This window comes from Sinocyclocheilus rhinocerous, unplaced genomic scaffold (assembly GCF_001515625.1).
Source record: "Sinocyclocheilus rhinocerous isolate Xijiao unplaced genomic scaffold, SAMN03320098_v1.1 scaffold1615, whole genome shotgun sequence".
Lineage (NCBI taxonomy): Eukaryota > Metazoa > Chordata > Actinopteri > Cypriniformes > Cyprinidae > Sinocyclocheilus > Sinocyclocheilus rhinocerous.
In genome coordinates, this window is record NW_015645292.1 from 1556589 (window position 1) to 1569628 (window position 13040).

The 13040-nt window shown below is 44.2% G+C and overlaps 1 protein-coding gene across 3 annotated transcripts in view; it reads left to right on the forward strand.

The window, feature by feature from the left end:
* The first annotated feature begins 6 nt into the window (after positions 1 to 6).
* The window catches only part of rbfox2 (RNA binding fox-1 homolog 2), a 27866-nt gene continuing 14832 nt past the window's right edge, over positions 7 to 13040 (forward strand). For 2 of the 3 annotated variants that reach the window (XM_016509442.1, XM_016509444.1), the window contains exon 1: positions 7 to 712. In XM_016509442.1, coding sequence (XP_016364928.1) covers positions 506 to 712 — 207 coding nt within the window. In that variant the 5' untranslated portion in view covers positions 7 to 505. Of the gene's footprint in view, positions 713 to 7653; positions 7763 to 13040 lie in introns of those variants that run through there. The other variant, XM_016509443.1, reaches the window with a different exon arrangement.

The window sequence follows — 13040 nt, forward strand, 5'->3', positions numbered from 1 at the left end:
AAGGCAGCAGCTCCACGCCACTCCTTTGTTTTAGGAAATCGCTTGAATCGCTCGAAGGACTGGAATGATGCATCGCGTTTCTCTCGCGTTTTTCTGCGACGCCTGTTTTTAAAGGCGAACTTGACCGTTTTGCGTTTAATTTGGTGGAAAAGCGTTTGAGGTCCGAAACCTTCAGACGCATTGAGCGTTTCCTTCGCGTTCGCCCTCCATGCGTTTAGACTCGTTTTTTCCCCACCGTTTTCCGCTCCACGCCACAGGATCCTCCGAAGCGTTCTGAAGCTCGCTTGTTTTTGTGCTCGCGGTTCGAGTCTGTTGTTCGCGTCCAGGCCCGAAACAGTCGCTACGCTTCAAAGGCCTTTAATGCGGCACTCGCGCGACACATTGTAACGGGTTTCCACGCGTCAGATGAGCGTCGGTTCTGATCCATAAAGCACCGCCGATCCTCTGCCAGAACATCTCGTCTTCGTTGTTCGCTCTTCATACGCAGCGTCTGCGGCCCTCTTCAATGTTAATGTCGACCGACGTCGCATCTGTAATGCTGCCCGTGAGCCACGGGATCCTGGAACACGACCGGGATCTGGACTCCGGTTCGGCGGCGGTTCGGGGGATGAAGCGCGGGGACCCGGAGCCGGAGGGCGCCACGGCGGCGGGGGATTCGGTCGGAGCTGAATGCAAACGAGCGCGGATGGACGGTACCGGAGAGACCGGACAGGTAAGCGTTAAAACCAGCATTCTATATGAAGCTCCGCGTGCCTTGTGATGAAAGACAGACGCGCTTGTGTTCGCGAGAGAACAGACGCTGGTTTGGTTCTCGGGTCTGATATATATGAGGTGATTGGGGCACCAAAGGGGACATTTTCTCCCACTGCTGCTGGTAAATGTTCCTGAATCATGGAGGTGATTCTCCAGCGCTGCTCTCATCCGAGGCCTGCAGTCTCTCCATCCTGCGGTACTTTTCCATCCTCCTCCATGAGCACTTCTGCTCCTCTGTGTATGCAGACAGACGTGATCTCATCTCTCATTTCAGCGTTTTCTCCATCTCTCTCTTTCTCTTTCTCTTTCCGTTCCTCCGGTAAGTGATCTAAAGTGCTGCATGGATCCTAATGGCTCATTTTCACAAGCTAATGGCTCACGGTTTCTCTAAACTGCACCGTGACGGCTTGAGACTGAGCAGATGAGTGTGTGTGTGTGTGTGTGTGTGTGGAGCTCGCTGGTGTAGCCCAAAAAAGGTATTGATCTGCTGGAGAGAGAGTCTGGAAATACGCCTGCAGCAGAGACTGGGATGGAGTGGGGGCTGCGGGAATCAAACCATGCATTTATGAAAAGCAGGAGATGGAGCAAATTAAAGGATTTAAAGTGTCTGTAAACACGAGTCTGATTCCCTCATGCAGCCTGTCTGAAAGATGAAGTGGCGAAGCAGGAGAAAAACCTTGAACAATAGTGATTTCCAGGTTCAGTTTTTGTAGTTAAGTTCATGCTGTGCTTTTTTGTGTGTGTGAATTCAAACATCATTGGTCACAAAGTGCAGGAACTCATTGAGCTGCTGTTCGTTCCTCTAGCGTCAGTGATTTGAAATCACATCAGTTCTCTCTCTCACACATGCATGCGCGCCATCAGAAGAGGATTTGCTGTATCACTGACAGTAAAGAGGCTTTTTGTTGTGCTAAAGAGATCTACACTTGTTTCAGAGTGGCATTAGTCTCTGATCTCCCATTTATCTGGGGGGGGGTAATACACACACACACTCTGATTGGAGATTTGTAGATAAGCCTTTGCATTTTTACATCATGCACAGAGCCGCGTTTATTGAATATCCTCAGTGTTGTGATGCCGTCGGGCCGCTCACGTTTTCATCACGGCTGTAGCGTGCCCTACTTACCCCACGTCTCCAGTAATTACCCTTATGGGATTGCACACACGTGTTACCATGGCAACTTTGAACTTTGACCCCAGGAGCAGAGCAGTAAAGTCGGGGTGTGGTGGTGATGGTTATTGCGATAGACAATAGAGCGAGCGCACGAGTCTCAGCTGGTTTGTGTCAGTGCTCCTGGAGTCAAGAAAGTGTCTTCTAAAAGTTTAAAGTCCACATGAAATCAAAACTGATGCTGTTTGCTTTGTTGGCGCACATGGTGAGGAGGTGCACTAAAATAAACCCTGCCCTCTATGCAATATTCCGTTTCAGTTGGAAATACATCACAATGCTAAAATAAAACTGGTAGAGAGAGCAGGAATTATGGTTTAGTGTTTGTTGCGTTTGTCTTTCAGTGTTATTGGCGTGAAATCATCTCTGGTCTTTATTTTGCTTTGATGTGGTCAGTGACAGGAACTTTTCACGCAAGTATACAAGCACGACATTAATGTTCGAGCGCTACGTTTCAAGTGCGCAGTCCTCCGTTCTCTAGGGGGCGATAGAGTTTCCTTCAGCTGTCCGTCGTTAAAGGGATAGTTCACCCAAAAATGAAAATGTGATGTTTATCTGCTTACCCCCAGGGCATCCAAGATGTAGGTGACTTTGTTTCTTCAGTAGAACACAAACGAAGATTTTTAACTCAAACCGTTGCAGTCTGTCAGTCATATAATGTAAGTGAATGGGCTCCAAGGCTTTGAGAGTAAAAAAAACAAACAGACAAAACCAAATTAAACCCTGCGGCTCGTGACAATACATTGAGGTCTTAAGACACGAAACAATCGGTCTGTGCAAGAAACTGAACCGTATTTATATAATTTTTTACCTTTGATCCACCGCAATGTCTGAGCGCGTTCACAACATCCGGCGCGTGACATCAAATAAATACGGTCAGGCAAAAAATTCCACGTTGTCTGATGATATATCAAAATCGTCTTCCATTGTGATGACCTGTACTTCTAAATATCTTTAGATCATCGCAGTGCCAGTGAACACGTCCGCAATCTCTCTGCACTGTGTAAATAATGAGTGACGTATACGCGCGACAGATCGCTTCCGCACATGCGTCTACTATCATAGATATGTATAGATTCCCTATTCGACCGCTCCAAATACGTTGACACATTCCAAAATGGCGTACGTATCGCGGCCCATAGAAACAGTCACTAATGAGGCATCTACTTATATATATCTATGTCTACTATGCTAGTGCACGTACACGCGTCACACGCCGGATGTTGTGAACGCGCTCCGACATTGCGGTGGATCAAAGGTAAAAAATTATATAAATAAGGTTCAGTTTCTTGCACAGACTGATCGTTTCGTGTCTTAAGACCTCAATGTATCGTCACGAGCCGCAGGGTTTAATTTGGTTTTGTCTGTTTGTTTTTTTTTTTTACTCTCAAAGCCTTGGAGCCTATTCACTTACATTATATGACTGACAGACTGCAACGGTTTGAGTTAAAAATCTCCGTTTGTGTTCTACTGAAGAAACAAAGTCACCTACATCTTGGATGCCCTGGGGGTAAGCAGATAAACATCACATTTTCATTTTTGGGTGAACTATCCCTTTAATCAAATAGCTAGATATAAAAATGTCGAGGAAACAGGCAATAGAAGACATTCCCTCCAGCTTTAGTGCTGAGAATGCAGTGTATGTGCGTTGAGTTTATTCCCTTTAAACCATTTGCTTTTCAGTGACCTTCTGAAAGAGCTTTATTTTTTGAGTGTGTTGAGTAATGTGTTTTTCATTTTCTTGGTCTTTGTTTTTTCAGTACCTCATTGAGTCTCTCTCTCACTCACTCACTCTCTCTCTCTCTCTCTCTCTCTCTAACATTGAGTCTTCAAACACACACACACACACACACACTCACACACACATGCACGCACACACTCACACTCACACACACACACACATGCACACACACATGCACTCACACACTCACACTCACACACATGCACACACACATGCACACTCACACTCACACATGCACACACACACACACACACACAGGAAGTATAAAACTACATACAGACAGTCAGACTCGTGGCACTAACAGACACACATGAAGTAAGCAGTGTTGGGAGTAACGCATTACAAAAGTAATAATATTCCAGTAGTATATTACTTTTTGCTGTAACGCAGTAATATAACGCATTACTAATACAATTTGGGTAATATTATTACTCGTTACAATCTCAGTAACGCAAGTTACAACAACATATTTTAACTCAAAATTAAGTGGTGAATTTACCAACACCGCAAAACAGCACCAGAGAAAAAAATCCCGCGGGTAAAATAGTTTGTCTATTTCCTGATGCTGGAATTAAATGGTTGAGATGACTGCAGAGACGGATTCTACATTTGTGAGATGGACACACTCCTGTTATTTTCAGTTCATCGGAGAAAAGCATAAGAATGCATAGTCAGGTGCAATATGTGCAACACCAAACTCTCAACATGGAGAAATAGCACGAGTAAAACCTGGAAACACCTGGACTGGTGCCACTAACACTAAGCTATCGGAGAGAGCTGCGGGGTCGGAGAAGAGGAAAAGACGGCGGACGAGCGCAGACAAGCAACACAAATTAAGTTTAAATAAAAATAAAAATGTTTTTATTAAATTATAGTGTGTATATATAAAATGAATTAATATGCGAAATATTTGACTTGAATAGCCTAATTAACAAAACAAAAGGAAAAGACTGCGAGATGCTGCTGAGTTTGGTTCATAGGCTATTTGTGTGGCGCGGCGCTCTACGAAAGTCCAGGCGAGTGAGAGTGAGTGTGTGTGTGTGTGTGTGTGTGTGTTGGCAGTGAGCGGCTCAGTCCTTAAGGAAATGAGGCACATGACGGGGTGGTGGAGGGCTTCTCTGTGACTCATTGTCTCTCTCGGCTCTAGTCGTCTGTTTCAGACACATGGACTCCAGATGTTTCTCTCTTTATTCTCTTGATGGCCTTTAGTGCCGGTCTGAGCTGATCCTCAAATATCAGCAGAAAACACACTCAGACTTTCAGTCTGAAAGCAGATTCTGGGCTGATCGCATCCAGCTCCTATTTCACCCCAAAACCAAGAGAAAGAAGCTATATTTTGAACAATGTAAATCATTTCAAGCCTCTTTTAGGACAATGAAGGTTTTTCCATTGTTACATTGTTTTTCATTTCCATTTGTGTGATGCGAAGAAATGGATAAAGCATCTGCTAAATTAATAAATATAAGTAAAAATAAAATTATTTAATTGTAAAGTTCAACTGTTAGTGAATAATGTTGACAGAATTTAACGTATACAGACTTTAATTTACAAATCCTGGGCTGATTTATTACAGTGATGTGGGTATTTTTTGTTTTGTTTGCATTACAGCAATGAGAGTCACCATTAAGAATAATGCAGAAGAAAAGCTCTGAAGTATTACCGTAATGGGAGTTTTGAAAGCGTGATCATAAATGAAATCAGCATGGTTCTATAAATAGGCGGATCTTTTGGACTCTAATAAGTAACAGTTGAAGTCCTGTAGTAAAACCGCAGCAGTACTGAGTCTCCTCCGTTGGCCGTTTGTCTCGTGTCGTGATGATCTTCTTGTTTTAATGTGTAAACAATAGCCGGGCTTGAGCCGTGACAGAGCAGCGAGGCGCGTGTGGGCCAGAGCTAATCTGATTACACATCACTATAGACCAATTAAACCTGGAGCCCAATTAAAGGCGGCGTGACGCTGCAGATCTCACAGATACAAACACTGAGAGGCACGGATCATGTGCATCCTCCATGTGAACGCAATCCCATGATGCATTGCTCTAAGCTCAGTGGAAATAAACCAAGATAGCAAATGAAGCAAGAGGAATGTTGAATATACATTTTTTTGCATTAAATAGCATGAAATGATTGCTTCTATTGTCCTCAGTTGTATTCGCTGTGGATAAAAGCATCTGCTAGATGATTAAATGAAAATACTAAGAACTTTCGATTCAAATAGCAGTTGCATGTTTTCTATATTCTTCTTCATTAGAGTGTTGTGTAGTTGCATTTGCAGCTACAGCAGGTTAGACACCATATTGAATTTAACAATGAAAATGAGGCTGAAGGACAGACTTACAGTCTTTGCAATGACACACACTGTATAAAGGTGTCATTTTCACAACTCTATAGAGTTCGACTCCATAACGTTCGAGTTTGTCTACTGAAAATGTTCTTCAGACTGACGGCTAGTAGAATCAGTTATTAGTCCAGACTCGAGACTGATCTTTGCGGCGCTCAGGATCAGTTATGATCACGCTGTGATGCTTTCGTATCGTCAGGCGTCCTCTGAGGTTAATTAGTGTCCAGTAATTGATGTCATTTTGAGGGGCTTTTGACCGCAGGTTCAATTAAAGTCTTCATTATTCTTCACAGATCTGCTGCTTAAATGTTCTCAGTTGCACAGTTGATAACCAATCTAAATGTGAGAGTGAATCTTCTATTGGTGTCACGCAGATGAGCGCATGTCTCTCTCTCTCGCCGCGCTGATGCTCATTTGAGTCAGTCAACGGCTCTAACACAGAATCAGCTCTTTCTGCAGATCAGACTCAGGAACCTCGAGGATTCGCTCCATTATTCACTAGCTGCGGATTCTCAATAACACATAATGAAAGCGTCTTCAGCAAGTGTTCTGTTTATCTTGAATATTATATATTTCTGCATTTTCAGTTTTAACTGGGCTTTAACATTTCTGCTGCATGAACGCTGGTCAGGAAATCCTTCATCAGTGACGCTGGTTTCATTGATACGCTTTCGGCCGGTCAGGTGAAGGATGCGCATTCATTTTGTAACTCTTTGACACCAGTAAAATCAAGATTTGCTATTAAATATTATTATTGTTAAGTATCTCTGTTACACTGAGAACACACAAGGAGCTGTTCAAGATCACAACCATTTAAAACATGTGGAAAAGCATTGGACTCTGTCTGTGAACAGTTTGAGTGTTTAGATTAGCATCATAGATTACAGCAGCAGCGGGAGTGTGTGTGTGAGTGTGTGAGAGAGAGAGTGTGTGTGTGTGTGAGAGAGAGAGAGAGAGTGTGTGTGTGTGTGAGAGAGAGAGATCGCACAACAAAAAGTTGTTATCATGACAGGCCTAGTGTGTGTGTGTGTTCAGATTGTTCAGTTAGTGTAGTAGTTAATCTCACTCTTTATCTTCTTTTTCTCTCTGTAATCCCTCCATCCCTCTCTTTATCCATTTATCAGCAGCCGTTTGACTGTGAGCTTCACATCTGCTCTGTTTTCAGGTTTTGCACACAATTGAATGTCTGTAAATATCATTATTATTGTAATATCATATCATAAACATATGGTTTATTTTCTTATGATGCTAAAAAATAAACTCTTGACCTGTTGAACATCATAGGATTTGAAGATTAAATTGAAGTAAATGGCATATTATGCTGATGATATTTAGTACTGAGAGCATGAAATTCCATTTGCTGTGATTTTACATGTTTAAACTTGTTCAGGGAATGCTAGTTTAGCTGGCTAATCAGTTAACTAACAATTTATAAACAGTTTTTTTTTTTTTTATTTAAAAAAAAAAAATTTGAGAAATTGTTTTGTTTGTTTTAAGAAAAAGTGTAGAGAGAAAGAGAGGGAGGGAACGAGTGAGTGATATGAGAGGAGAGACAGAAGAGAGAGAGAGACGGCTGAGAGAGGGAGGAGACACACAGACCGAGAGAGAGAGAGAGAGAGAGAAGAGAGGAGTGAGCGAGGGAGATTTTGAATGTGTCAGACTCTGTCAGAGAGCTCGAGAGCGCTGACGTCTGAAGGCAGGAAACACTGCTGTCGTGTTCAATAGGATGATGGGAGTCTTTTACCCTCCTGTGCAGCCGGTGAGTTTTCTATCATTCATGTTGCTGCATTTCCTGCCTGAACACATCGAGCATAATGCACTCGTACGTGTGTGTGTGTGTGTGTGTGTGTTTGTGTGTGTGTGTGTGTGTGTGTGAGTGAGTGCTTACATAAGTAAACTGCATTCTGCTAAATGCATAAATGTTATTTTTGAAATTAGAGAATTTGCAGCTGCAGATGACACCTTCAGTGTGTGTGTGTGTGTGTGTGTGTGTGTGTGTGTGCTGGAGGTGAGGAAAGTCTCGTGTGTTTCTCCAGCTGTCTCTCTTGACTGAAGGGACCAGGTGCTCATGAGCAGTTGTTCCTTCATCTGTCTGTCTGTCTCACACACATGCAGCTTCAGTGTTAACCTTCTGTGATTCAAATCGGTCTTTTATTAGCTGTCTGTCTCTCTCTCTGTGTGTCTGTTTTATACCTTGGAATCTGTCTCTCTCTCCGTCCCTCCCCCTCCTGCCGTTTCCCAAGGGCTCGCGCAGCTGTTATCTCAGTGTTTTCCTTTAAAAGCAGGGATGGGATGGGATGGGATGGGATGGGGGGAGAAGAGCCAGAGACGTGGACAGTAAGTCGCTGAAGTATGGTGAAGTATGCTGAACCCCACCCAGCGTTTGCCCTGCAGCGAGGGAGAGACGCTTACCTGTCATCTCATGATCTCACACGCTCGCTTTAGAAACTGAGAACAGCTGCCTTTGTTATGCATAGAAATAGAGGTCTATATTCGCCCTAAAACACTCTTTGTTGACGTTCGAATATTGTTTTGGACATCTGATACACACACGCACGCATCTAAATGAGGACAGATGCGTGTTGTTTTTATATAAAGCTCACACAAAACCTAAGAGAACTTGCAAAAAAATGCACTTCCTTATTTATGAATGTTTGGTTCCAAATGCAGGTGTCCCCAGTGCATGATTTCTGGTGATGAAATGCACTGCACATAGAAATCGCAGGATGAGTTGATCTTAAACATGAGAATATAAAGGTAGAGAGATGCACCAATGCTGAGTTTCTCCGCTGGTACTGATAGCTGATCATTCAGGATGACGTCTGCAGAAAAATTCTCCCAACTAATGCTGTAAAGTATAAGCCTCTCGTTTGGTTCATTACTGAATAAAACTAACAACAGAGCAATCAGCTCAGGACAATCAGCCGATGTCAGATAGTGCTTTGATCACTCGATATCGCTTATTGGTCGATACATCAGTGTGTTCCCAAATACGATGAAAACTCAGTTGACAGAGCAACATACTATTACCTCTAGTAGTCATATAGATTTAAAGTAACGCACTTACAATAGACATCTGATGTATAACGGACATCATGGTTGTGTAAGTACACAAGAAATGCGACGTAACTAGTGTCCATAGTAATGCATCACCAGAAGGACATTCACCTAGAAAAGATGATTTAGACACATTCCCATTCCTGCTGTTACTGTACATGCATTTACATGCGTCACAGACATGTGCAGTGCAGCTTTAGTTAATGAAACCAGAGTGATCAAACACTCATCACATCCACACGATTCATGAGACGCAGCACAGCATAAAACTGCAGTAAGACTGCGAGCTGGAACAGAGACGTCAGTCATGAAGCTTGTTTGCTTTTCTTGGGTTGCTTTCTCGGTGTGAGAGTTCAGAGGTGACGCTGCGCTGGGGAGCTCATGTTCTACACAAACCGCACAAACTCTGGTTCTGCTCGTCTGTCGGTGAAGAGGAGCTCCAGCGGCTGCTGACCGAACGGAGTCGTTAATGAGGACTGAGTTTGTGTGTGTTGGGCAAAGGAGCAGTCGTCTATCCAAACTAGATCAACTAGTTTCTGTAGGTCGCACATGTGCTAAGGGCGGAGTGTGTGAGAGACAAACATTCACTCTGTGTGTGTGTTTCTCTCAAACATGAGCGTTTGCAGCCTTTCATTTGGGCCACTTAGGACCCATGAACCTTTGGACCCATGCTGGGCACTGCTGGACTCTGATTGGTCAGGGCAGAAGGAACGGGCACGCCCTCTCGGGTTACAGCTGACCAATCAGCGAGCGGCTGTGGGCGGGTCCAGTGTGTGTGTGTGTGACGCTGAAGAGAGCTCGAGCTGCTGATCAGTTTCTCTCGTCTGAGGAGGGCTTCATCACCCTTTCACATCCTCGATTTCTGCATTCGAGCGGGTCCACTTACTCGGCCAGTAGCCCCTCACTGCAGAACACAAGATCCAGGGGGCGTGGTTAGATCCACATCTAGGGGGTGGAGATTGGTAGGTTTAGGGTTGGAGATGGGTGGGTTTAGGGATCAGGGATGGAGACGGGTAGGTTTAGGGTTGGAGACGGGTGGGTTTAGGGTTGGAGATGGGTGGGTTTAGGGATCAGGGATGGAGACGGGTAGGTTTAGGGTTGGAGACGGGTGGGTTTAGGGTTGGAGATGGGTGGGTTTAGGGATCAGGGGGTGGAGATGAGTAGGTTTAGGGGTGGAGATGGGTGGGTTTAGGGATTGGGGGTGGGGACGGGTAGGTTTTGGGGTGGATATGGGTGGGTTTAGGGATCAGGGGGTGGAGACGAGTAGGTTTAGGGGTGGAGATGGGTGGGTTTAGGGATTGGGGGTGGGGACGGGTAGGTTTTGGGGGGGGTATGGGTGGGTTTAGGGATCAGGGGGTGGAGACGAGTAGGTTTAGGGGTGGAGATGGGTGGGTTTAGGGATCGGGGGTGGGGACGGGTAGGTATTGGGGTGGATATGGGTGGGTTTAGGGATCAGAGGGTGGAGACGGGTGGGTTTAGGTATATGTAAGGTGGGAGGAGTTGGATCTGGATCATGTGTTCTGCAGTGAGGACCATCTCCAGTCAGCAGCCGTTGTGGTTTTCTAGCCTTGCAAGACTGTGTAATTTTAGTATTATGTATTTTTATTGTTTCTATTAATATTTAGAATGAGCTTTTTATATTTTCAGTTTTCATTTTAGTATTTTATGTGCTTTTGTCAAATTTTTTTTGTTTGTTTTTTAAGTTTATATTCAGCTTTAATCTTTCAGTTTTAGCAATGTTATGGTGTGTTCACACCAAACGCGGAGTTAATATGCGCATTGCGTCACTCGCTATAGATTACTCGCGGGATGTTTTTTGCGCCACTCGCACAACTCAGAGTTTCACCTTCTTCTCCAGGACTTTGGGGTGCCCGCAGACGGCTACAATAATGCACTCCATTTTCTGGATGTGTCAATGAGCTCTTTGCTGATTGGCTTACGCGAGAACGCTTTAGGCGAATTTTCCACTCCAGTTGAAATTTTTTAACTTGAGCGTAAGACGCAAATTAAGCTAATATCACGTGTTCGCGCCAAACGCGTCGCGCATTTCGTGTCATCCGCGTCGCCTGGCGCAAATTCACCTCTATTCGCATCTTTGCATGTAATCTACTCGCGCGAATAATGAAATTTGCGTTTGGTGTGAACACCATTAGTGCTTCAACTTATTTCAGTTATTTGCCAAAATCTCTTATTTTCGTTAAAGTTTGTATTCCGTGTTTATATTTTATTTTACTAAGCTTTTTTTAAATGAATGAAAACCATTTTTAACAGTTATAGTGTTCGTTTTAGTTAACAATAATAACAGGAGTCTCGTCAGGAGTCGTGTTCAGAACGGCTGTGGTGGTTACAGTAGACGGGCGACCCGTGGCACAGCTGCCGTCTATAACCACGGTTAGACAGATGCCAGCTGACCCGTAACTAAAGCTGCCCTCGCTCGGCTGAACACACACGCTCCTCTCTCCGACTGACGGATCATGATGATATGGAGTAATAAAGGCCTCTAGTGTAACTGAAGGGAATCGGTTCAGTCTTTGATTCTGTGAGACGCATCACTGTCATGAGACTCGACGCACGGATTGATTTTTGTATCGAGAATCAATGAACAACACAGTCCATGCAGTGTGAAGTGGGTTATGAAAAGACCGATCACACGTGTAAGTCAACACACAACAACATCTGAAACTCAAATGGTCTGCAAGAGCACAGTGGAGTGTGTGCCTTCAGCTCTTCAGGCTGAATGAAACGCGGATTCGTAATGATCTGGAACAGTAATAATTAGGGAAGTAGAAATGACAAGTATTGAGAGGCCATAAATGAGTGCGCTACTGCTGCTGAAATCTGAAATGTAGCTCATTAATGTTCCTGTGCTTGACGGGAAGATCTCAGAGCTATAAATACCAGGACCTGTCTCTCATTGCTCGTCTGTCTCTCTCTCTCTGTTCTCATCCTGCTGCCATGTAGGGAAGTGATGCTGGAGGAGAAATGTTTTCGCTCTCTCTCTCTCGCTCTCTCTCGCTCTCTCGCTCTCTCTCGCTCTCTCTCTCTCTCGCTCTCTCGCTCTCTCTCGCTCTCTCTCTCTCTCGCTCTCTCTCTCTCTGACTCTCTCTCTCTCTCTCTCTTCTGGAAAAAAGCTCTGGCCAGGCCCTCAGCCAAAAGCCTTGGAGATAAGCTGCTAATAGGAAACTCTCTCTCTCGCTCTCTCTCTCATAGAAACGTGGGAAGAGTCTCTTCAGTCTGTTTGTTTCTCTCTGCAGAGATGTGACGCACATTTCTCAGATCATTGGTTCTCATAATGGCAGTGTAAAAAAAAAAAAGAGAAAACTATTTACTTTATGCCAAATGTAATTTCTTTTTTTTTTCTTGTGAAATATAATTTCTGCAGTGTTTTTGTTGGATTTACTCAATTAAAGCACATTCATCAGTCACTGCAGCAACTCTGTTTACATTAACGTGATATTTACTCGTCATCAGGATCATGTTTGGTAGCCGATGTGGGATCTGTGATCAGAAACTCTTAGCTAGCTTCATCTGCGTGTCGTCTGCTGTGCTAGCTTATGTGTCGCAGGCCCGTACGCTAAATTATGCAAGAGGACCTCATTAATATTGAACAGCTGCCTGAATCTGCTTGTCACCAGAAAGAGAGAAATGTAATATCTCTGGCTTTTAGTGGCGTCATCTGTGAGAGGAATGCATTAGCGGCGGCGTCCCTCTCTCTCTCTCTCTCTCTCTCTCTCCCTCCATTCCAGTTGATTTCACTTTTCCTCTGTTCTCGCTCTCATGGCAGTCGCTCTTTTAAAGGTGACATATCACGAAAATCTGACTTTTCCAGGTTGTAAGTGCTATAATCAGGTCCCCGGTGCATCTACCAACCAAGGAAACGTGAAAAAGATTAACCCAGTAACTCTGTTTTGGGAAGCCTTTTTCTGCAAGCGTCTGAGAAAACGAGCGCGTCTGATTTCGCTCCCTTGGTGACGTGGCAA